The sequence below is a fragment of the Ascaphus truei genome, chromosome 1 (genome assembly GCF_040206685.1).
Source record: "Ascaphus truei isolate aAscTru1 chromosome 1, aAscTru1.hap1, whole genome shotgun sequence".
Lineage (NCBI taxonomy): Eukaryota > Metazoa > Chordata > Amphibia > Anura > Ascaphidae > Ascaphus > Ascaphus truei.
In genome coordinates, this window is record NC_134483.1 from 124,896,002 (window position 1) to 124,922,914 (window position 26,913).

At 41.0% G+C, this 26,913-nt stretch overlaps 1 protein-coding gene across 1 annotated transcript; it reads right to left on the reverse strand.

Annotated features, from left to right (window-relative positions):
* Positions 1-1,194: 1,194 nt before the first annotated feature.
* Positions 1,195-4,422, reverse strand: LOC142469684 (uncharacterized). The gene is made up of 3 exons (XM_075576273.1): positions 4,138-4,422; positions 2,662-2,739; positions 1,195-2,296 (listed from the first exon to the last, which is right to left on the reverse strand). The coding sequence occupies exons 1-3, from the start codon at positions 4,412-4,414 to the stop codon at positions 1,203-1,205; spliced, it is 1,449 nt and encodes a 482-aa protein (XP_075432388.1). The 5' UTR covers positions 4,415-4,422; the 3' UTR covers positions 1,195-1,202.
* Between the last annotated feature and the right edge of the window lie 22,491 nt (positions 4,423-26,913).

A 26,913-nucleotide genomic window follows, 5' to 3' on the forward strand; every position in this document is an offset into this window, starting at 1 on the left:
TTTTTATCTCGTTTGTGAAAACATTCCTACACTTATTTCAGTAACATTGAGTTTTTTAGAATAATAACAAAGAGCACTGTGTGAAAATAGTGCTTAGACAGCCATATCAGTAAATACACACACCTGCAAAATGAAATGTTTTTTTCCCACATACATTTCTGTGTGTATTTGAAATTCTGGTTAACTACCTGTCTGCATGAGTTTAAATACGTGTGTATCTATATATATATAAATATATCTCTCTCATAAAAAAATATATATATATATAAAGTGTATATTGTACTATATGTATAGTGTGTGTGTGTGTGTGTGTATATATGTATATGTATATATATATATATATATATATATATATATATATATATATATATATATATATATAATGTATATTTTTTTTTTTTTTTTATATTGCAGGAGTACACACAACATATTGATGGCAGTAAGTAGGCCTTGTATGAAACCTATTTAAATGGTGATAAACATGAGTGAATTAAGTAATAAACATTTGTTTGCACCCAATAATGTTAGAGGCTCACACTTAGTATAGTTGTCAAACATTAGGCCTGTATTATTAAAATAGTGTGTTTTCACAAGGAAGCATGAAGTGTATGTTTTTTGTAAATACATCTATACCAGTTTAGATAGTACTATATATACACACACACACACACACACACAGTGTGTGTCTGTGTGTGTGTGTGTGCATATATCAATACATACTACATATATATTAGTATCAATTCAGAGATGTTCTTGAAACAAGAACACATAAATGATTAAAGGACAACATTACAATGGCCACCAAAGGTAAGTAATATTTAACACAAAATCCTGCTGTACACGTACAAGAAAGATGTTTGCAGTTAAATAGGTGCTTTTATAATTGCATGAAAATAATATGCACATGCAATGATTACATCAATTAACACACCCAAATGCAATGTTTTGCTGCAAAGTCAATGGCAGCTTCTCTAAACTTAGCAACTGGCTCCTGGTGGACCATTACTGAACAGACGATTAAAACATAAATATTTATAACACTATTCATTAATTAGGAGTGTTAACATTTCCAAAACTTCACGTGTACAAGAACATACTTGAAAGTTTGGAAACAACACAGTCTTCAGCATACATACAATAGTAATTAGATAATCTGAAGTCAACAAAACAAGGCCAAAGACATATTTTCTGAATTATAACATTTATTTTTTTTGTTCCTTTTGCGAGCGAGTAACAGGCCTGCTTGTTGTCTCTTGAATTTTCCTTTTTCTTTTGCCACCAACTTTAGGCACAACAGAGCCACTTTGAGTGGCCTCTGGCACTTCACGGGCAGGGCTTGTGGCCAGTGACTCACCTACAGGGCTTTTGGGCAGTGACTGTTCACCTACGGGGCTTGTGGCCAGTGACTCACCTACAGGGCTTGTGGCCAGTGACTCACCTACAGGGCTTTTGGGCAGTGATTCACCTACAGGGCTTTTGGGCAGTGATTCACCTACAGGGCTTTTGGGCAGCGATTCACCTACAGGGCTTTTGGGCAGCGATTCACCTACAGGGCTTTTGGGCAGCGATTCACCTACAGGGCTTTTGGGCAGTGACTCACCTACAGGGCTTTTGGGTAGTGACTGTTCACGGACAGGGCTTGTGCCCACTGACACATGTGAGCAAGTTGGTAGACACTGCACAAGTGATGGTTGGTCTGTTTCATGTGTGTCTTGTTTTGTTTTTGTCGCCTCCTTTGTAGGTGTCTGCTGCTGAATTTGTACAGATGGCAGCGGTAGGATGTCATCAGGAACCAGCACAGCAATGTCTGCTACTTGACCGGTAACATTTGGGCCTGGTGAATGAATATCAGATGAATGTGGTGAAAACTGACCTGCATGAACAGATCCTGGCTGTGAGGTGTTGAATTGTGTTACATTAGTCATTCTCCAGTAATTAGCTTGTGTTTGCTGAACAACTAATGCTTCGAATGAGGTGTTGATTTTTTGCAACTGTTTAGGCACTTCAATGAAGACTCTGTGGAGATGTGCCAATTGTGAAACTGTTTCTTCCTGCAGTGCAATCATCCTTTCCAGCACTGTCATCAGGTCAGAATGGCGACGATTTTCTGCTTCCACAATTTTTCCCTCAGAAGCTACAATTGCATCATATGTGGTATTTGCTGGACGTTTTGGCGGTAAAACAGTTTCAATTGGAACCTCTTCATGGTCACTTGCTTGTATTTGTGTGTCTATGGCGGCGGCGGCGGCATCATCATCATCATCATCATCATCATCAAAATCCTCTTCATCATGTTCTACAAATAAATGTACACATTATTAAATGGCATGTTAATCTCTGCTGTGGTACTATGTAATTGTACTGTGTCATAAGTAACAACTAACATGTTTCCATACGTTTTATAACCTCACATTAAAAACTACCTTGACTTAAGAATAATGTTTGGACTCAGTATGAAATATGAGTGAATGAAAACTTGCTGTAAACTCACAACTCCTACATGATAGTTAACATCACTAACACAATACAAGTTGGCTTACACTTCATTTTCACTGACACTAAGTAATCCTATTTAAAGAAGATGTGCAAAACAAATAATGAACATGACAACATAACATATAGAAGAGCACATATTATATGGCCACCAACTGATACACTCACCTTCTAGGTGTGTTGAGCTGGCTGACCCAGGTGAAGACACTTGTTCAGTCTCAGGTGACACATGTCCTTCAGGGGCAACTATATATAACAATAACATAAGTTTTACATTTACATGTGTAAATATTGAACAAACAGTTATTGTATGTTCTGTATTTATGAGTACCTAACAGCATCATTTCCTTAACCCAAAATGTGTGTGTGAAAGTGAACATAAATAGTTGTAATAACAATGTACATGCCTGTGTACTTAGAACTTTTGAGTTCCCTAACATAAAACATACTATGTTCCTGCAGTAATGCGTGAGGATAAATAGATTAAATTTGAACATAAAAATCATATGTTGTGTAGTGATATCAGTATCATAATGTACATAACTATCATGAGATGACCATTCACAATGGTTATCATGAAGGTGGTCATATTGCACAAAGTGTTGTTTTTGGTAGAGGATATGTGTGGTACATTAATATAAGATGTGGAACACATGAATGTGGCTGTGACTAAACAAGACAACACATGCAGTGTGTGATAATGTGTCGTTGATAGTAGTAGTTCAACTATAGATATGAGTGAACTAATGTGTGACGTACGGTTTGATAAGTAATGAGTTGTTGGGGCATTTAGTAGCTAAAGTGAAGCTTTCAAATGAGTGTGATTAACTTCAGTTGTGCTAGTCAGGTTGTAAGAACGGTATTCCCTTCCCCAAAAAGCCTAATCAGCCACACCTTTCAATTACTTGAAACAGGTGAAAATGGTGTGAACTAAGTTGACCCTAAAATGAGGCTGTAATTAGTGTGTGTGCTGAACCCCACCCCCTCTGTTGAAGTGTATGCTGTGATGAGATATTAATTGCAGCTGCTTTAACACAATGGTAGATGAGCTAAATAGTCGTGTGCAGTTTTTAAGTTATGAAAACAATGACATAAAATATGATACGTGTGCCTCATTATGCTGTCTGTATATGAGTTAAAGCAAAAATGGACCTTTTCATAAACAACTATAGATGTGTTAGTGCAAGTGATGTTTGTAGGCCGTTGCATGCAATATATTTGATGCATGCTTAAAATAGGCAGTAATGTCATGTTTGTCGGAGTAAAATAAATAAAATACACAATAATATTCTACATATTTCTGTTCTGTACCTGTAGCTAGTAATAATTTCTCATTAACATGTGTTACACATGTGTACTACCCTGTTGTTCCCCATCTTCGCCCACCATCAATTGCTTCCACTGCAGCAATGCATTTTGGGAATTCACATGTAAATGAGCACGCAATGGCACGTGCTATATTAGTTACTGCTTTTAGTAGGACTACAACATATATGTCTATTTTGAGATATATATATATACAGAATCAGACATATACATATATAGATGCAGGTATGCTTATATTGTGAAGACAGTATAAAAAGCAGTGTAACTATGCAAAATAACTGTAAGCAACGACACGCCTAGTACAGTAATATTTCTCACCTGGTGGAAATTGTGAGGGGTAAATTCCTATATCACGGTCACCAGGTAAGCCTTCCACGACGACGGGAAGTAATTTTGCCCGAAGCAGCTCCTCCAATGGACTTAATATGAGACGTTGTGGTGTCGGCCCACCTCCAGTGCCAGTAGCATGCACGCGTTGGTGTTGTATTTTCTTTTTCAATTTGGACCTAATATCATCAAATCTCTTGTGACAATTCCGCTTGTCCCTCACATGATTCCCACACGCATTGACACCAATGACTATTGTGTCCCACATTTCTTTTCTGCTTGCTGAACTTGTCCGCCCTTGAAAAATATATAAAATATATGAGGTAAATTAATAATAATATAAGCACCAGTTTCCTACACTGCTAGCTGTTCCAAGAGATAGCAAACATGCTGTTTTATGTGTAATATGTGAAGCACATGAGCATTCACTACTAAACCTATACATGTAAGCAAGGTTGCATTCATATTGTATGCAGTTATGGCAAATTGACCGCCTGTGTTTAGTTGTCCTTGTAAGGCATGCTAAAAAGCTGTGTTTCCAGACTAATTAACATAGAAAGATATTGTGAAGCCATATTTGCATATGAACAAAACTCAGATGACCTAGGATCACATGTATTTGAATAATAAATGTAAAGGTACACTTACCTAGTAAATGTCCATATATACTGTCATAGTGCTCCAGAATGCCAGTGACAAGAGATGTATTTTCCTGGTCATTGAAGCGAGGATTACGTGGCTTCTCCACACGTTTCTTCCGAGCAGGTTTAGGGTCAGAGCTTGGCTGGTGCTGACTGGACTCTCCTTCTTCCAATGGAAGAGCCTCCAAAAGCTGCCCACCAGCAAGCACGCCACCACCATCCACCCCATCAGCAACTGCGCCACCAGCAGCACTCCCAGCACCAGCACTCCCACTCCTAGCACCAGCACTACCACTCCTAGCACCAGCACTCCCACTCCTAGCACCAGCACTCACACTCCTAGCACCAGCACTCCCAGCAACAGCACTCCCACTCCCAGCACCAGCACTCCCACTCCCAGCAACAGCACTCCCACTCCCAGCAACAGCACTCCCACTCCCAGCAACACCACTCGCAGCACCAGCACTCCCACTCCCTGCAACACCACTCTCACTCTCAGCAACATCACTCCCCTGAAAAGTACGTTCACTCCGACGCGTACTCGCACGAGTAGCACTCCCACTCCCACCAGCATCACTCTTCCCACGCTTTGCGGGCATACTTCCAGCACTCACAAAAAACAGACAAGAAATGTACAGCCAATCACACGAAACACTTCCACATATAAAACAAGACAAAGATGTAAACAAAACAACAATGGACAAAGCTCACCCAATACACAACAAGTCTCTCAGTCAATATGCAAATGTTCAAACAGCCAGCTCTGTGCGTCTCTCTCTCTCTCACTCCCAACAACACAGAGAATGATTAGCAGTACACGTTGCCTTTAAATATGGCGCGCAATCCAATACATGCTTGTTTCGCCTGATTCAGCAAGATTTGTGATTGGGCAACCTAACAGCACCGCGCCACGCACGCCGATACACCTGTGTGTGATCGGCTAATCATCGTGAGAGTAGGCGGATTTGTTTTCGGGTTGATTTTGAATGTATTCGGCACTTACTGCATACGGAGAGGAAAAATCGCCAATAACATGACTAATCGGTAAGATTGCCGATTTCACATAATCGACGCTTACTGCATGAGGCCCTTAGTCTGTTCGGTATTAAATCAATGTAGCTACCTTATTGTATAAATTGGACTTTTTAACAAATATGTATTAATGATCGTATTCATACAAAAAGATGACTAATATCACAATCTAGGATACATTATACAACTGTAATTGTTATATAGTCAGATTCTCTGCAACCATTGTGCACATATTAGATGGTTCTATGGATTTGTGGATTCACAGTATCATGTACATTTGTACCAATACACTAGTACACTCTACTATAGATTTAGCAACAGAGTGATTGGGGAATGTAGTTATTCCATCTTGTTTATTCAAGAGCACTAGAGTTTAGTCAAATTTTTATTGAATGAATTTTCATGATTGTCAGCATGTTTTTAGTTTAGGGGTCAGAAGGGATTGTTTTTTAAATGTTTTGAAGTTGTTATTTAAATACATGTGTTTTTTATGATCTTGTTAAGCGCCATTTATTCATGCTTGAATATAGATTCCTCTGTTTACACGGGGTCTGTCATGGTATGCCTTGGATTTGAGGCAACACAGTCCAACATAATTGGTGCATTCAATCTTTTCCCTCACTTGGGTTCCCGGGTAACAGGCTTCTCAGCTACACCAGAGATGGGGCTTCACCTCATCGGTGGCTATCTTTGATAAAGCACCAGGATAGGTGTGAAATGTGTTACAGCTATTTTTCCATCAATATACGTTTGTTATGTGTCAATAAATTGATTTTATTATCCTCTAGCAGTCCAGCCCTTATTATATGCAGTGCACCACCATTTTTCTTATTTTTTCTTCACTCTCCTGTTTTTACTCTGCTCTCTCTAAGGCCAAACAGCACTACTTTTCCTCACTCAACAACACTTTTCTCTGCATTTACTCTCTCATCTTACCTTCTCCTCCCACTTCCCATCCTTACTTCATTTTTCCCTCAAGCCGTTGCTGACCACTTTAAAGGCAAGGCGGATGATATCCACAATGATATTCCTTCTGTCCCTTCCCCCTCCTCTCTGCTTTTACCTAAACCTCCTTCTTACAATCTTGACTATTTTTTTCCTGTTGCAGAGCTGAAAGTTTCTTAACTGATCTTCTCTTCTCCTTCTCCCACATGCACACTCGATCCCACAACTTCAACTCGTCCCTGTCCTCTGGCACTTGACAACCTAGACTAGGGGTGACCAATATGTGGCCCGCGGGATCAAATTAGCATTTGGAATTGAGCCCGACGAAGGTATAAAAACTGAAAAATCATATTTATTTTGTGAGCATCTGTTGTCAGCAATTCGCTTTGTTAAAAATAAGTTCAGATCTGTATTGACAGACGCTCATATGGGCGCAGTCTGCTTCTGTTATTAACCGTGAAAATCAATCCTAACTGTTAACTGAAATGCAAGTTCAGAAATCACATAAAGATTGTTTTTTTAATTAGGATTTTCTTCTCAATGAAAAAAATGTTTGTTGTTATTTAGTTAAGGTGTAGCTATTAATTTAGGAGTCAGTAAGGATGTAGGGGACAATAGCCCGCCAAAAATTTGTGACAACTTATTCTGCAGCCTCCAACTGCGTGCAGACTTTTTTTCTGTTAACTTATTGCCATGCCTGAAAAAAGATTGACCACCCCTGCTATAGACCCTACATGCCTTACTAACTACCCGCCCTGCATCCCTCCTGCCTTTTGCTTCCAAATTGCTAGAATGTCTTGGGTTCTTTGGTATGATCAATTTTGTTCATTCCCATGCCCTCCTTAAGATTTCATAATATGACTTTCGTACAGATCACTCAACTAAAGATGTCTTCACTAAAGTAGATAATGATCTCCATGAAGCAAAAGTTAATTTTCCCTACTTATGCTACTCAATCTCTCTGCTGCCTTCGATACTTTTGATCACTCTCTTCTACTTCATATTCTACACTCTATTGGTATCCATAACCATGTGTTATCCTTGTTCTCATCATACCCTTCCCATCATACAATTTCTGTCTCCTGTTAATCTGTTTGTTGGTGTACCTCAAAGCTCCGTTCTGGGATATCTCCATTACTCTCTCTACACACTATCAATTGGTTACCTCATCAACTCTTTTGACATTAGGTATCATCTTTATGCAGATGGTGCGCCACCGCATTCTACTTAATATGTCTAAAACGGAGTTCCTCATACAGTATTTCCTCCTGATTCCCAGCCTAGTGTTGACTATAACGGGTCCTCACCACCATGGCTGCCAACAGAAATCATGGGGCAAGGACAAATGAAAGGAGCAGCCCCCCCCCCCCAACCCATAGCGCACCTACCACGGGAATTTTTTTTTTAGCTTGCAACTTTTACTTAACACCCCAATACATATAATAATACACTCCCACCCCCCCAATACATATAAAAAAATACCCCCAACCCCCCCGCCCATACATATATAAAATACACCCCCAATACAAATAAAATCAGACTTACCTGCGGGGTGTGCCGGTAGCTGTGGGGTGGGGGCGGTGGCTGCGAGGGGGGGTGCACGGTGGCTGCCGGGGCCAGTGGCTGCTGATGGGGGGGTGGGCCAGTGGCTTAGGAGGGCCGATGGCTGCGATGGGGGGGTCGTTGCTACAGGGGGGGCATTGGTGCAGGTGGCTGTGGCTGCGGGATGGGCACTGGGCCAGTGGCTTAGGGACGGTCGGTGGCTGCTACTAGGGGGGTGGTGGCTGCTATTGGGGGGGCCGATGGCTGCTACTGGGGGGGCGCTGGTAGCTGATACTGGGGGGGTGCCAGTGGCTGCTACTGGGGGGCACTCCGGTGACTGCTACTGGAAGGGCGCACCGGTGACTGCTACTGGGGGGCGTGCCGGTGGCTGCTACCGGGGGAGCACCAGTGGTGGCTACTGGGGGGCGCACCAGTGGCAGCTACTGGGGGAGCGCGCCGGAGGCTGCTACAGGGGGAAGTCGTTGCTGCAGGAGGGCCGGTGGCTGTGAAGGGGGTGTTGTTACTACGGGGAGTGGGGGGGCATTAGGCCGGTAGCTGCAGGATGGCTGGGGAGGGGAGGGATGGCGGCTAGGTTTGCTAGGTGGCGTGTCCAAAAATACTGGACACAATACTAAAATATGCGAGACCCTCCCATTTCATATAAAAATATAGCCCATCCCCAAAACATATAAAAAATACACCCACATCCTCCCAAAACATATAAAAATACCCCCCAATACATTTAAAAAGTACCGACCCCCAATACATAGAAAAAGTACCCAACCCCCCCCCCCCAATACATATAAAAAATATACCCCAATCCCCCAATACATATAAAAATCAGACTTACCTTGGACATGGTCTCAGGTCAGGCCCGGTGGCTTTGGGGGTCTGGTGGCTCCGGAGGGGTGATGTGCTGGTGGGTGCAGAGGGCCGTTGTTGCGGGGGGTGGTGGCTGGCGGTGCTGAGGGGGGTGGTGGTGTCTGGCTATGCTGTGGGGGGGAGGTGGCTGCGGTGGCTGGCAGTGCTGCGTGGGGGGCCGGTGCCTAGCGGTGCTGCGGGGGGTGCTGTCGGTGCTGCGGGGGGTGCGGTGGCTGGCGAAGCTGAGGGGGGCTGGCAGTGCTGCGGGGGGCAATGGCTGGGGGGGTTGGTGGTGTGGCGGAGGGGCGGTGGCTGGCGGTGCTGCGGGGGGGCGGCGGTGGCTGTGGGGGCTGGCGGTGCTGCAGGGGTGGCTCTGCTGCGGGGGTTGGTGGTGCTGTGTGGGTGCCAGTGGCGGCGGTGCTGCAGGGGGGTGCCGGTGCTACGAGTGGGTGACGGTGCTGCGGGGGGGGGGTGTCCAGTGGCTGGCCTTGCTGCAGGCAACTGTCCCACGCTGAGCTGCTCACGCGTGCACCGGGGCTCCATCTCAAGCCGGCACACCGGAAGCGTAGCTCAGCTGACTTCCAGCGCTGCCGTCAGTGAGAACCCCTTGTCCTATGGCGGCGCTACATTGATGATATCATTATGATTTGGCAAGGTGAACAAGCTGACCTAGATCAATATATTGCGGATCAAAACAATAATACGATGAACCTAAAATTCACTTCAAATACAAGTAAAACATCTATAAATTACTTAAATCTAGTAATATATGTTGAAGAGGGGCATCTCAAAACAAAATCTTATTTCAAAAATGTAGATAGCAACAACTACATCCTACGTTCTAGTTGCCATCACCATCAGTGGATGGATAATGTGCCTTACAGCCAATATAGAAGAATGCGGAGAAATTGTACAGAAGAAACAGTCTTTAAGGAACAGTGTAAAACACTTGAGTCACGTTTTATTCAAAAAAATTACAAGCAAGATGTTCTAGATATAGCATTTAATAAAGCTAAAACATTAAATAGAGAAGATCTCTTGGAACCCAAAGATGCAACACTAATAAAAAATAACAAAAATCAATTCGACACAGCTTTTCTGACTACTTTTAATAAAGAATCTAATAATATTACAAAAATCATTCGAAAGCACTGGCATGTTTTAAAACGAGACCCAATTCTACATAGCTCTCTTCCAGAACATCCTAAAATAATCTTTAAAAAAGTCCCAAATTTAAAAAACATTGTTGCTCCCAGCGCTATGAAAAAAATAAATATAAAAAATAAAGGTTTGTTTCAAAACATTGTGGGTTTTTTTGGTTGTTCAACATGCAAGGCATGCGAACACAAACAAACAGATAAAAAGAATTTTGTGTGTAATAAGAGTAAAGAAAATGTTCAAATTAAACAATATACTAACTGCTATACAGAGTATGTTATATACCTATTAGAGTGCCCGTGTGGACTACAATACGTGGGAAAAACAAAAAGAGCAATCCGAACACGTATTCTAGAGCACCTAAGTAATATTAGAAGAGGCATACTGACACATAGTGTTTCTAAACATTTCGCCAAATGTCATAATTCAAATATTAAGGGTTTAAAATTTACTGTCATAGAAAATGTGTTGCAACATTGGAGGGGCCGTAGTAGGGATATAGATCTGAGTAAGCGTGAGATGTATTGGATACACAGACTTAACACCTTAATACCCAATGGTCTCAATGCTGACTTTGAATTGGCACCTTTTCTTGTATAACCATCCTTGCTCAGATTGGTCTCCTTACTATGACCACTCCAATAGGATAAGGTTCCTGTTTGATTTCTTTTATATACTGAGATATCTGTTTATTTAAGTTTTTTAAATTATTTTATTAGCAGATTGTGTTTGTATTTATTATTTTAACTGTGCTAATACTAATACACACTTTCATTCTTCTTTTTTTCTCTCCCGTTTTATCATGAGATACATGACCTTAGAAGTATTGTCTTATTTTATATATATCTTTTTATACATTTTTATTTTTGAATATTAAGTTTTTTATAAATATAATAAATAAAACCATGTTTGCGTCGTTTTTGGCCACTGAGTTATGTCCGTTAAAATTCGGAGAACCGGTGTGTATATAATTGATTGATTGAACTAATTAAGGGTACACCCTATATATATTGTGTAAGAACCCACTAGGGATATTCATTTGTGCTCCTGAGGAAGTTGTCATTGATAACGAAACGCGTAGAGCCAGTCACATTTGCAGCTGCCTTTGAACTGAAGGCTCCCGAAGTGCCGAGTTCCCTCACTGCCTGCCCCCAAAGCTCCTCGACCGGACCGGATGTCGTCACCGCCGTACCGGATGTGACGTCAGACGCCAGCTTCCACACGGTCTGATGCGAGTAGTGGTGAAGAGCAGCTGAGTTGTACCACACGGGTCCGGCACCTCCTTGCCTCAAAGAAAACGTTATGTGTACATGTCTAATGTACTTATTGTGAGTACGATTCCTATGTTTTTATTGTTTTTTCCAATACATATTTTATATCGATCTGTACCATGGTCTGCCTTTGTTTTGCATGACATTCATCATACACTATCTCCTGTCTGAGAGCGGATCTGAGTATACATACTGCTGAAAACCTGTCCTGGTTTAGAAGATTAAGACCCATCTCTACCAGTGGTGTAGAAAATGCTGTTTTTTATCTGACCTGCTGTAAGTAGGCATTTCTAAAGAGCCAAGCTTTCCTGCTATCCAAGCGGTCTTGATATATTGCACTATTATATGTTTTTTATTTTTTCGGTGTATCCCTGATATCATCGCTCCCTTCCTACCCTGGACAAGCTACATGTTGTTTGGGACATCCCTCTTTTTATGACGTCAGCAATTGCACACTCAATAACAGTGCATGTTAAAATTTGACACAATGCAGTGTAATCATTTCATGTAAAGTGCTACACAGATGTATTATAGGACATCAGTTTGCGATTAATTTCACATAATCAATTGCAATTCTCAAGATGCCTTTTATTTATGCATATGCACATTAGAATTGGTTCATGTAAACATGTGTAAATCACATGCAAACTTCAACATGTTGCAACGTTGTTTGTAAAAGTTTATTTCATGGTTGTATCAAAATTAGATTACTGAGTGTTGCGTAAATAAGTCGTATATGCATTGTAAATTCCATGAAGATTTTGTGTAAAGTATCTTTATAAAGATTAACATCACATCTTAGTCAAATATAATCTTGGAATGATTAACACACAGAATGAATCAGTATTAGTTGTAGTGGATACACGCTTGGACTTCACAAGTGCTATATGTTTCTTTCACACCATGCACGCATTAAAGTCACGTGACATAATCATATAGCTATTTCAATGAGGACAATTACCTGTGCATTGACAGCTAGAGACCTGAAGATGCTACGAATGTTCATGAGAAGGCGGAGAATTCTTTTGGAGGAGAGAATAGCAGAGGGGCAGGATGTCATAGGGCCAGGAGAGGACAGGGGAATGGAGTGGAGAGGGAGAGGACAAGGAGACGAGAGGACAAGAGAGAAGTGGTGCCTCGTCCATGAGTGTACTGGGAGAGAACGATTTTAGATGGGATGAGTGAGGATGAAATCATCCGTCGTCATCGTTTGAGTTCAGCAGCAATCTTATCTCTTTATGAAGAGATACGCGAAGATTTAGATTTTGTAACAGCCAGAGGTCGTGCAGTCCCTGGGCTTGTTAAAATGCTGTGCTCATTACATTATCTTGCTTCCACGTCATTCCAGACAACTGTGGGCATAGTGGGTGGGGTCTCGCAATCGTCATTCTCGCGGGCCTTTACCCAGGTTCTATGTACTCTGAATAGACGTGCTAGGAATTATATTTATTTTCCTACAGAGCAGACAGAGTGGCTGGAAGTGAGAAATGGCTTTTATATCATAGCCGGGATACCATGTGTGTTGGGTGCAATTGATTGCACCCATGTTGCCTTGATCCCGCCTAATCAGAGTGAGCATGCTTACTGCAATCGTAAACACTACCATTCCCTGAATGTCCAGGTGGTATGCAATGCCACGATGAAGATTATGCATGTGGTAGCCAGATTCCCTGGTTCCAGCCACGAGTCCTCTATCCTGAGAAACTCATCAGTTTTCCATGCTTTCGAAGAATGCTATTTTGGACCTGGTTGGCTGGTGGGTGAGTACATATTAGGAAGTGTTAACAACCCAAAATGGTGTAGTTTAGAAATTTGGTATGTTTTAATGTTTACACATTGTAGAATGTTTCTGAATGTTTGTGCACGCTGGATTATAGGTGACTCAGGATACGGAATTAGGCCTTGGCTTTTGACACTGGTGCCTAACCCTCAATCTGAAGCAGAGGACAGGTATAATGTAGCACACATCTCTACAAGGTCGGTCATTGAGTGGACATCTGGTCTGCTCAAAACAAGGTTCAGGTGCTTAGATCGAACTGGTGGGGCACTCCAATACAAACCTGACAAAGTGTCAGATATCGTGATTGCTTGCTGCATTTTGCACAATGTGGCCCTCCGCCATAATATTGAAAGCGAGATACGTCAGGGCATGGAGGAGGACGCTCCCGTCCATATTGCAGGTGACAGTGAGCAAACAGACTGTGGTGTGGAGACACGGCGTAATGTGATCAGCACATATTTCTCATGTAAGCAACTACCTATATGTTCATAGTAATATATATATGTATTCATTCATGTTTCTGAGAATCACATGTGTCCAAATATCATTCACCTAGGAACCGGATGCATATCATACTCCCACCTTTATCTTCTCTGCTGTGTGGATAATGACATTTGGCACAGGTATGTAATTCATCAACACGTTGGATACAAATCGCAACACAAACCAGTTTTGTGTGTACCTGATGGAACAACGTAGTGCAAATCTATATTCTGTGTCACATTGATAGTTTTGTATGCCTTAAAGACATCTTAAAAATGTCGCTATACAATACTTACTTCAATCTTGTAATATAGAAATGTTCACTTTTAGTCTGACATGTGTGTGACAATGATGTGTAGCATATTGTGTTTTTGATTTCACATTGTTCATATCTCTTCTCATTTTTTAGATCACATAGTAAACTGTAACATCTGTACTTGAAAAAGCACAAATCTCATGTGATGCTCATTAATCATCATTTTCTTAACCTTTTTATTTTTGACAGTCCTGTTACTCCAATGACTGTTCATGGAATGTCTTTTAATTAACATCTGTAACAAGAGGGACAAACAGCGCGACAGGTATTGTGATAGTATGTTTAAGCATTACTGAATGCAAAACTGTTCAGCTTTTAAATATGTCCTTCGTGTATTGTGTCCGTGTTGTTGGCTTGATGTTTGGGTTCATGGATAGTGTCTGGAAATGTTATGAACTACATTAGATAACCTGTCAATATTAAGAGTTGACGACATCAATTCATGCACATGAGCGAGGGTAGCGGTCAATGCATGTTTTTATCAAATAACCAACATGTGCTAAACATCATTACCATTGCAATCTATGTCATTAGTTGTTCACTCTCTTCATGTTCATCTTCATTAATACATTGTCACATGTGTATCTTCTACTTAAAGATGTGTGTTGATTTAAAGTACATCAAAGTTGTATCAAACTGTTTCCAGCATGAAAACATATTGTTGTCAATATTCACATATTTGGATACATTAGTAAACACAATGGGAATGTTAGGAATAAAAAGTTTATTTTATGAACTCGATTTGGGAATAATGATAATAATCCTTGAGAACAACTGTTAATATACTAACATTAATGAATTACAAATGGTGATCGTCAAAAATGTGATACAAATGGGACATGTTTACGTGTGTGTGTGTTTTTCTATGTAATGCATGTATTTGTTAAGCAATGTATATTTACATACATTAGTGTGTCTTGAAATCATACCCTTCACTTAGGTAGGCATGTGTTTAATTAATAATAATAGTAATAATAAAATATTCTTCATCGTGTGTTTTTCATTTTAACACAAAGGTGAATGTGTTAATCATGTGTACATAACATTAATGACATAATGTATGTTATGTTGGCACTACAATATAGGTGTTAACAAAACATTAAGACGTCATTGTTCTTAAAACAAGGTCACAATTTGTATTGTATACTTTCATATACTATGTATAAGAGTAATAATTTTCAATGTAGATGACAAGAAATTGAACATTAAAGCTTCAAATATATACTACAGAATTGTGTTACAATCGTGATAATGTTGTTTGAACATATCATATCACATTATAATACATATAAAGTTTGCTAATATTGCATACATATGTAACTATGATTAGAATCTATTTGTGTTAGCAACATCATCAGGATAATTAATTGCATAGTAACAAATTTCACACTAGGCTACATAAGTGTCATTGTCGTAATCAGCGCGACAGTGTTTGCAAGCATTGCTACATATTGATTACAATTTCTTGTATAGACGCGTCACACTCTGTTAATATTTTGATTGGTCCATCTCAAATCATATATTGGTCCCATGTATTCATAATCGAAAGCTGTGAAATAGAGTAAAAACATAATGTTGCAACCTTCCACATATATCTATATTTCAGCATCATAACGCTCTACTAATCTGCATATGATTGGCGATCTTTACGCATAAGGTACATATATGTTTCTACATCAAGGAGCAAACTAATCACCAAGAAGAATGTTATATTTCAAATTCCGCTGTTCGCATTACTATAGATATGTGAGTTCCGGTGCCTGAATACATAATAATGTGCGCGCACAACGTGTGTTGCGCGCGCACACAAGTAAGCTGCGGTCAAAGTGTATGCGCATGCGCATGACGATGTGTACGCTGTGCATCCAAGACAAGTCCCTCCATGGTGCTGCTAGCAGTACGCAGATGATCGCGGAATATGCATATATGGAATAATAAAAATGTCACTTCTACACACATACAAATAGTAATGTTTACAAGTGAGGTGTGGCCACGCCCAAAGCAGACGATCACCCAATGAGCGTAAACAACACGCGTGAGGTCATGTCCACGCACCTTGAAACTCACGCAAACACCCCTCCCACTGAATGATCATTGGCCTAAAGCGCTGTGCATGCCACGCCCCACCGGCGTGCGCGCCTGACAGACTGCAGAGTGACCGTACCAATAACTGACGGTCACAGGCAACACTGTGTCACGCGCGCACGTAGGGTGGGGTGCGGCGCATCGGTAACGTTTGTCAGGACGCATTGTGACATGTCGGCGACACGTACATTGTTTTGATATGTTGAATGGTAAACAATGAAGTGTGTGTGTGTGTGTTACAGTTACAGTGAAAACAATATGCTTCACAATCAGTTATAATGATTTAATAATGACTCCACCACAAATGTGTAGTCATGTATGTTAATGTAGTAATTTCTTATATGACTTATTATATGTATGTACTGTGTATTTGTAAGCATGTCTGCAATGTGACGATTCATCCTGTCATTTGGCTAATACATTGTGTATATTAGTCAGATGACGCTGTCTTATTTTTTAATATATTAGTCATGTAAATGAAAAACTTACAAATATGTTTACCTTTATTGTAGAACTCAGAACTCAATTTGCTGGAACACATCGCTCCAGTTAGACACATCCGGATCAGCCATGGTTGAGTCAGTCATTGAATCCTGATTCATACACATCTCGGTGACCCCGTCATATGGCTCCACAGTGGGTTCTTGAAACAACATGGGCGGAGGTAGGTACACATCTTCTCTGTTTTCACATGCACACTCGTATTGTGCATGTAAGTTTGGACAAATACCATAGTAGTTATGTCCATCTTGCATGTCGTATTGTTGAAGGCACGGTGCAGGCATGTCAGCAGACGCGACAGTCTGTGAGCATTCATTGTTACTGGTAGTAGGCAAGAATAGGCTATTTAGCAGCAGATATGTTCCATGTTCCATGGTAATTTTAAACGAGGAAAAACAAGCCAACAGCTGTATCTTTGCCCTGCTCGAGGAGATAAACGCTCAAAACATTCATTTGCGAATAAAGTGAAACGGACAGAAGTTTTCCAATTTTTCTGATTGGCTGCTTGTTTGTAGTATGGATATGTTTCCATGATAAAGGCATATATTTCAGTGACTGTAGCCTGTTTATCGACATTAGCTTCGATATCTTGATAAATCATATACTTGTATGATTGTAGAGGTTTGCACAGAAATGTACTTGCAACAGCCATGTGTTGTCCGTTCTAGTGTTCTGTTTAAAATCTTAACGCATAAGCATGTAAGCTAAATGTGAGAATGGTAACATTTTATCTCTGCGGTATTTCTCAAGGTTAAAATACAAAAGAGAATTTGTAAGCCTAGTCATTCTCCCATAAGAAAATATTTTCTATAATTGGATGATGTCTTTGTAGAAAACTTTAGTATTTTCTCATGGAACGAAACTTAACTTCATGCTTATACAATTATAAAGTCACATCAAAGTTGAATCATTTCATTTCAATAACACTGTATGTTGATGAAGCAATATAGAGATAATATACATAGTTAGACAGACATAATAAAATTTATGTATACATATATATATATAGGCAAAGTTATATATATATATATATATATAAGTTATATATACATATATAAAGTTATATATATATATATATATATAAGTTATATATACATATATATATATAGGCAAAGTTGTCAGATGGCACTCACATATGGTGTTGAAATACAGGTGCTTGTCCCATAGGTAATGTGTAGGTAAATAGTTCCTTACCAAGCAGACCTCGAATCCCAGGACACCACAGCAAAGAAGAGACAGCACGCAAGGTAATCCTGTGTCAAGAGTGTATTAGAGGAAACATGGCACAATCACCCGACGTTTCGGTACTAAGAACAGGACATATACACACATACACACAGACAGAGAAAAAATATATTTATAGACAATCAGATATCTTTTTCTTTTGAAACATTTGATACATGATTACATGTCAACATGAAGTATGAATTTTCATTATTCAAAAAAGATTTCATACATGTTCTATAGTAATTTACACATTACATTAAACACTAGGTCATGTGTTACAGTATGTGAAATGTAATGTTGTTGTATAAAAATAATAGTGTCATAGCATGACACTAAACATTCGAATACTGAATCTGACAGTTAGCATACTTACCAAGACCTAAGTGAATGTCATAGTCCATTAACATGCACTGTATGGCATAATGTCTTTTCACTATACAACAGATGAATAATTGTGTATAATATATTTGCAAACATGCCTTACCTAATTCAGTCAAGGAGCATTTGTAAACATTCTTATGTGTGAAAGGACATACTTTCATCTTTGCAACCATCTCTACATGATCATACATACACTATGCAGGAATGAGTATGCATTAAACACCAAAACAACACAAAAGAATTTAGTGTACTTTGTTATTTATTTATTTTGGCTTTTGAGAGCAAGTCACAGGCCTGCTTGCTGTCTGTTGTGATCGCCTTCTCCCTGTGCCAAGTACTCTAGGCCTAACTTTCTGTGGCCTGTGGTAGTTGGGGTGCACTTGCTGTGGCCTGTGGTAATTCTGGTGCACTTGATGTGACCTGTGGTAGTTCGGGGGCACTTGTGGTGGCCTGTGGTTGTTCGGGGGCACTTGTGGGGGCCTGTGGTAGTTCGGGGGCACTTGTGGGGGCCTGTGGTAGTTCGGGGGCACTTGTGGGGGCCTGTGGTAGTTTGGGGGCACTTGTGGTGGCCTGTGGTAGTTCGGGGGCACTTGTGGGGGCCTGTGGTAGTTCGGGGGCACTTGTGGTGGCCTGTGGTTGTTCGGGAGCACTTGTGGGGGCCTGTGGTAGTTCGGGGGCACTTGTGGGGGCCTGTAGTAGTTTGGGGGCACTTTTGGTGGCCTGTGGTAGTTCGGGGGCACTTGTGGGGGCCTGTGGTAGTTCGGGGGCACTTGTGGGGGCCTGTGGCACTGGTTCAGCACTTGTGATACATTGAAACACTGGTGGTGCAGTTTCTTGTGTGTTTGGTTTCTTTTTCTTCCAAAAGCTGGTTATTTGTAATTGTTCACCAATCTTTCTTTTGCGTGTCTCCTTTGCAGGTGTCGATTCAATATTTGGAACAGATGATGGCAACGCTTCTATTTTGACAGGGACCTGCACAGAAGTTACACCAAGTGTACCTGAAACATCATGAAGTGGTAAATAAAGAACTGATAGGTCTGGAGAAAAATTAGCACCATGGAAATATCCATCCTCTGATGGGTTAAACTGGAATTCATGCTCTCTTGCTGTACTCCTAAACTGATTGGCTTGGCTTACATTCAGAACTAGTGCCTGTAATGTGTTGTTTAGATTTTGGAGTTCTTTAGGAATTTGTATGATGACATTTTTTATGTGTGTCATTTATGATATCATCCTTTCATGCATCCTTTCATGCAGTGAGATCATTTCAGAATGTCGACGATTTTCTTCACCCAATATTCGTTCTTCAGAAGCTGCAATTGCAGAGAAAATGTCACGAGCAGGAGGACTTGAATGCTGTGTTAATCCAGGAGTGTCAACAACTTTATGGTCATTTGATTCAATTTGTCCCTGAACAGCAAGATCTGGTTGTAAAAAGTAAAAAATAAATGATCAACTTACATGGAACATTCACAATGTTTCATGCAATAATGATAGTTGTTCTCATAGTGTAACACATTACATGTTGACATTATATCAAATGTTTTTACAATAAATGATTTAATCATTTTACCACAGTTACAAACGTCTCGAGTCAGTGTGAATGATTAGTGAATGGAAGATTGTTGTTACATCACAACTCATACTTGGTACTTCAAAACGCACACAATACATGTTGTCTAATGAAACCGTACAGCTCCTCAGGTTCATTCATTAACTATTCATAAGTTCATCACATGTGAAAGTCACATCTTCTAAACAATGTACATTGTCATGGAAATGTACATGTTATATTGTGTGTACATCAGACACTCACCTTCAATTCCTGCTGATGACACTGAGGATGCAGGTGGGGACACGTGTTGTGGCAGAGCTGGCCCAGGTGACCCAGGAGATGGCGGAGCAACTATATAGAAGAAAAACATCATAAGCTTAAATTATGGGAATTATGTACACATGACAGTATCTGTAGTGGGAGTACTGATGTTAAACTATCACCATTATTTAACGAAATAACAAAGACATGCTTAGCTCCATCTGTAGATGATCCATCTTAACACAAATGTACATGTTAACATGATGAATATACATCTTATTTAAAGTGTACAACATACATACTATCTTAATGCAGATATGTATGAAGGGATGTGTAGTACAATTAACTTGTCTGTTCTACATACACTGGATATGTTAGTTATTATTATAGGCACAATAAGTGACATCATTGCCATGAATGCAAACAATACTCTGTGCTTACAATTCGGAACATCATTGTTGCACATTGTACGATATTACTTATAAATCAGTATGAACATTTAGGAGATGCAGGGGTAGCGCTGCATGTGGCTGACACTCAGCACCACATGCAGTCTCTCGCTCACAGATGCTACTGGTGTGAGAAGGTGGCGTATCAGTAAGGTTACAATAGTTAATTAAAACACTAATGACAAAGCAACTTTGTCAGATTTCGGGTAAAGCTTGTTTAAAGTTGTCATAGAATTCTCATTTCAAATGAATGTCATGAACTTATATTCACATTGTCACCTTCTACCACCTCTACCCCCTCCCCCAACACTTCACCCAACCATGACCCCATGACCTCCCTTCCCCCCCTCCCCCCCCCTGTTCACCTCTCTGCTATGATTAGATATTTTTTGCAGTTGTTTTCACACACAGGTACATCAGCGTACTTACAATATAGAGTTAGCTATATATTAACACTATTTAATTATGTATGGTACATGTTCGTATTTCTGCTCACATGAGGCAAGATCAACACAAAACAGCATTATTGACCAATAATGTAATGTCTGTGTGATAGTTCCTAGTGTTCGCCTTTGAGTTAACAATATTACAGGCAGGACATTATTATGCAGTAAGGCCATGTTTAGAGGTGTTACATAGATACACAAATAAATATATTATAGATATAGATAGAGAGATAAATACAATAGTTTATTAGGTATTTTTCGTTACATACACACTATAACCAAGAACACTCTGATGACACACATTAATGTGACAAAGGCTGACTGCGGGTATGTTTACTGGGTATGCATGTTAATCCTGAGTGTGCTACAAACTGTAACCATACTGCAAGCTTAAACCTAGAGGGGAAACATGTTGAATGGCTTGTAACGTAAAAGGTGGCACTGTGTGCTCATTTGCATATCATTACATATAATCCCTTCCTGAAGTTCAAGTGCTGTGTGCTTATGTGTAATGCAGGATTTCAGACCCAATACATGCAAATGAGCATACACACACATATATATATATATATATATATATATATATATATATATATATATATATATATATATATATATATATATATATATATATGTTTATATTTGTTTTATTGGTGAAATTTTGTGGGGACAATTGATATAAACATTTTGATACGACACGTGTAGTACAGTAAGATTTTTCACCTGGTGGGAATGGATGTTCGATATACGATATCTAGGTCCCCAGGCAAACCCTATAGGACGACCGGCACAAATTTCGCACGCACTCGCTCCTCCAATGGAGTTAGCGTTAGAGCTGGTGCTGGCAGACCGCCTCCAGTGGCACAAGCATGCATCCGTTGTGCTTGGATTTTTTTTTTAATATTGGCCTTCACGTCATCAAATCTCTTCCTACAATTCGTGTGGGTCCTGACACTATTCCCAAACGCAGACACAGACAATCTAATCTGCTCCCAAATTTCTTTCTTCACGGCTGAACTTGTCCGTCCTTGAAATACATAACAATTATGGTAAGTTAATATGTTATTTAATGACGAAGCATACTGGACACCTAACAAGCTCCTATTGAACCCCCAAAATGACCACAACATATATATAAGCATATGAGTGTCACAGAGGAGTGCTACTGAGCATGGCAATATATATTTTAAAACCAGAGACAGAACATAAAACACAGACAAAGCTCAGTTTTTAGCACATCCGGTGAGACTCATACACGGTACAGTGCCTAAATATATATGTATAAATATCTAATAAGTAAAATGGTCTTTTAGTTTGACATTTTTGGCCAAAATTGTTGTAAGCCCCTGAGCCAACGCCAAGGCAGACCACATATCAGGGGTCCCTAACGCTAATATAAATTCTTAATAACCTGTGTAATAACAGGAAGAATGATTTATAGTAAATCTGTCAATATTAGTTGCAAAGTTCTGAGTCTGACTGAAGCTTTTATTAACCTGTACATTACCAGGAAAAGCACTCTGTATTAGAGATGTCACAGCCAAACTGCAAGCAGGCAAGTTCCCCTGAGTGGAAGATGCTATGGAGTGAGCCCATAACCATTTAAATGTGGGAGGGGGTGAGCTTAAATTAGGAAGGAGGTTGCCACCCTCCAATCAGCCATGACTAGCTGGACAAGAATTGTAAAACATACTGGACACCTAACAAGCTCCTATTGAACCCCCAAAATGACCACAACATATATATAAGCATATGAGTGTCACAGAGGAGTGCTACTGAGCATGGCAATATATATTTTAAAACCAGAGACAGAACATAAAACACAGACAAAGCTCAGTTTTTAGCACATCCGGTGAGACTCATACACGGTACAGTGCCTAAATATATATGTATAAATATCTAATAAGTAAATGGTCTTTTAGTTTGACATTTTTGGCCAAAATTGTTGTAAGCCCCTGAGCCAACGCCAAGGCAGACCACATATCAGGGGTCCCTAACGCTAATATAAATTCTTAATGACCTGTGTAATAACAGGAAGAATGATTTATAGTAAATCTGTCAATATTAGTTGCAAAGTTCTGAGTCTGACTGAAGCTTTTATTAACCTGTACATTACCAGGAAAAGCACTCTGTATTAGAGATGTCACAGCCAAACTGCAAGCAGGCAAGTTCCCCTGAGTGGAAGATGCTATGGAGTGAGCCCATAACCATTTAAATGTGGGAGGGGGTGAGCTTAAATTAGGAAGGAGGTTGCCACCCTCCAATCAGCCATGACTAGATGGACAAGAATTGTAAAACATACTGGACACCTAACAAGCTCCTATTGAACCCCCAAAATGACCACAACATATATATAAGCATATGAGTGTCACAGAGGAGTGCTACTGAGCATGGCAATATATATTTTAAAACCAGAGACAGAACATAAAACACAGACAAAGCTCAGTTTTTAGCACATCCGGTGAGACTCATACACGGTACAGTGCCTAAATATATATGTATAAATATCTAATAAGTAAATGGTCTTTTAGTTTGACATTTTTGGCCAAAATTGTTGTAAGCCCCTGAGCCAACGCCAAGGCAGACCACATATCAGGGGTCCCTAACGCTAATATAAATTCTTAATGACCTGTGTAATAACAGGAAGAATGATTTATAGTAAATCTGTCAATATTAGTTGCAAAGTTCTGAGTCTGACTGAAGCTTTTATTAACCTGTACATTACCAGGAAAAGCACTCTGTATTAGAGATGTCACAGCCAAACTGCAAGCAGGCAAGTTCCCCTGAGTGGAAGATGCTACATTCTTCCTGTTATTACACAGGTTATTAAGAATTTATATTAGCGTTAGGGACCCCTGATATGTGGTCTGCCTTGGCGTTGGCTCAGGGGCTTACAACAATTTTGGCCAAAAATGTCAAACTAAAAGACCATTTTACTTATTAGATATTTATACATATATATTTAGGCACTGTACCGTGTATGAGTCTCACCGGATGTGCTAAAAACTGAGCTTTGTCTGTGTTTTATGTTCTGTCTCTGGTTTTAAAATTTAATGACGAAGAACAATTAATTCTGCTAAGTGTTGAAAGAGATTTATAACATGCTGGTTTAGGTTCAATATGTGTGGCACATGACTATTACAATTATGTGGAGACATACAAAGCTAAGGAAGCTTGCGTGAATGTTCAATGAACATACAAAATCACTTTTTAGGGATTCATATGTTCGGTGTAAACAATCAAGGATAATGTGTGTAACAATCTACTATCATTTATAGATAATAGAGATTATTAGATGTCAATCAACACATGTGACATCAGATACGATACAAAGTTTTGGAACAATCAATGCAAAGATTGACTTACCTACTAAATGCCCATACAGAAGGTCATAGTGCTCCAAAATCCCTGCCACAAGAACTCTGTTTTCCTCCTCATTGAAATGGGGATTACGTGGCCGCTCCACACGTTTCTTCCGAACACGTACAGCCACAGAGCTTGGCTGCTGCTGGCTGGACTCTCCTTCTTCCAATGGAAGAGCCTCCAAAAGTACTGCACTACCAGACACCTCACCATCACCAGACACCCCACCACCACCAGACACCCCACCACCACCAGACACCCCACCACCACCAGACACCCCACCACCACCAGACACCCCTCCACCACCAGACACCCCACCAACATCAGACACCCCTCCACCACCAGACACCCCACCAACACCAGCACTCGCACTCACACCACTAGCACTCACACCAACAACACTAGCACTCACACCAACACCACTCACACCACCATCACTCCCCTGACTTCCACGTTCACTCAGACACGTATTCACACGACTACCAGAACCACTCACACCAGCATCACTCCTCACATGCCTCTCGGCCATACCTCTAGCACTCACAAATAACAGAAAACAAATTTAAACACAAACACACTCAACACTTGCAAACTGACAACAACAAAAAGATGTTAACAAAACAACACAGGACAAACCAATCACAATACACAGCAACTCTCTCAATATCAAATATGCAAATCGCCCAGCTCTGTCTGTCTCGCTCTCTCTCCCAACAACACAGAGAATTAATTGAAATAAACGCTGCCTTTAAATGGGCCGCTCAATCAAGAAAATGCTTGCTCGCCAGATTCAGAAACAAGTTTCATTGGCGAACAGAACACGCCCTCGCCAAGCTCGCCGATACACCTGTGTCTGATCGGCAAATCATCGCCATAGTGGGAACAAGTGTTTTCGGCTTGATTCGACAATGATTCGGCCCTTATTGCATACTGCGAGGTCAAATAGCCAAAATCATGCCGATAGGGAACACTTGGCGAGAGCACTTTTTCTGCGCTTACTGCATAGAGCCCGTAGTCTCAGACATCCTGGATTCCAAGCACAACCTCCTTATGCATCACAGTTTTCAGATGCGCTTCACACTGTATGAGGTATATATCATATTCAGTGGTGGTCCTTCCTCCCGTCCCTATTCTGTGTGCATATTCTTGGTTAATTTTCTCCCTGACTTTTCTTTTGATATCCAAATAACTTTTTTTGCAATGCTGTTTTATCCATTGCTCTCTCCTCCTCTCCTATCCAGTCCAACTAACCTGGCCTAATCCTTGCCTCACCTGGGTACCACCCCATCTTATCTCCTCCCAACCCCTCCTCTGCCTGTCCACCAGCACTCCGCCCACTTCCTGCACTCCTCCCACTCCCTCCACTCCTCACACTCTCATAACTCATGCCACTCGCTCCATTCCTGCTCTCCTCCATCTTTCACAACTCACAGACCCTCACAATGTGCACTCTTCCACACAATCACACAACAAACAGCAAGACAGAGACATATGACAAACCACTCCCAAAGTACAGACAATAAACCCAATTCAAGCAAACATATACCCACAACAGAATTGACATGACAACCCAAGCAAAAAACAAATATTTGAAAACCGCACAGAAACCTCCAACTCCTTAGGCTGAGTCCCCAGTCTTCACTGTGGCACGCGCGCCTGGCGGGGGGGGGGGGGGTGCGGCCGCGCGTCACAGCGCTACACCGCGATCTGCGGTCTGGGGGGAGAGGGAAGGTTTGTGGCGGGAGGGGGCGTGGCTGTGGGGTTGCGGGGGTGTGGCCATGACATCCCGCAGCTGGTTCGCCCTTATTGGCTGAACCGCCGGCGGGGGCGTGGCCACGCCTCCGTCGCAGATGTTGAGTTAAAATTCTCCTGCCTCCCTGAAAACCTGTCGCGCACCGCTGGAGAAAGGTGCACGACAAGTTAGGGACTGGGACCGGCCGGACTGGGGGGGGCGGGGCTTGATAGCACAGCGCACGCCGAGCCGTGCGCTGTGGCAGTGACTGGGACCGCAGCCTTATGGCCTAGTGCAGGGTAGCGCAAACTTTTTGAGCTGGCCCCCCTGCCTGCTCCTGCAGCTACTCGCGCCCCCCTTACTGTTAGACCGGTGTTGGATGTGACGTCACACAACCCCGTTGCCATGGTAACGTGGCGTCAAATGACGCCGCGGGGTCATGGCACAACACTCCTGCTGAAACCCGGTAAGTAGGTTACAGAGGCCTCACGCCTCCCTCGGCATTTAATTTAAATGCCTGGGGGAAGAGTGCGGGGCCTCTGCAACCGCCCGGGCACCCCCAGAAAAATCTAGCACCCCCATGTTTGCACACTGCTGGCCTAGTGTGTTCTCTATCCCTCCCAAAAGGAGGGAATGTGGGATGAAAGCAAGTGTTTATATACAGTACTTTGCTATATCGGATAGTCTTGCAATCTTTTGCCACCATTTTAACGGTCATGAGATATTTATCACGACGTT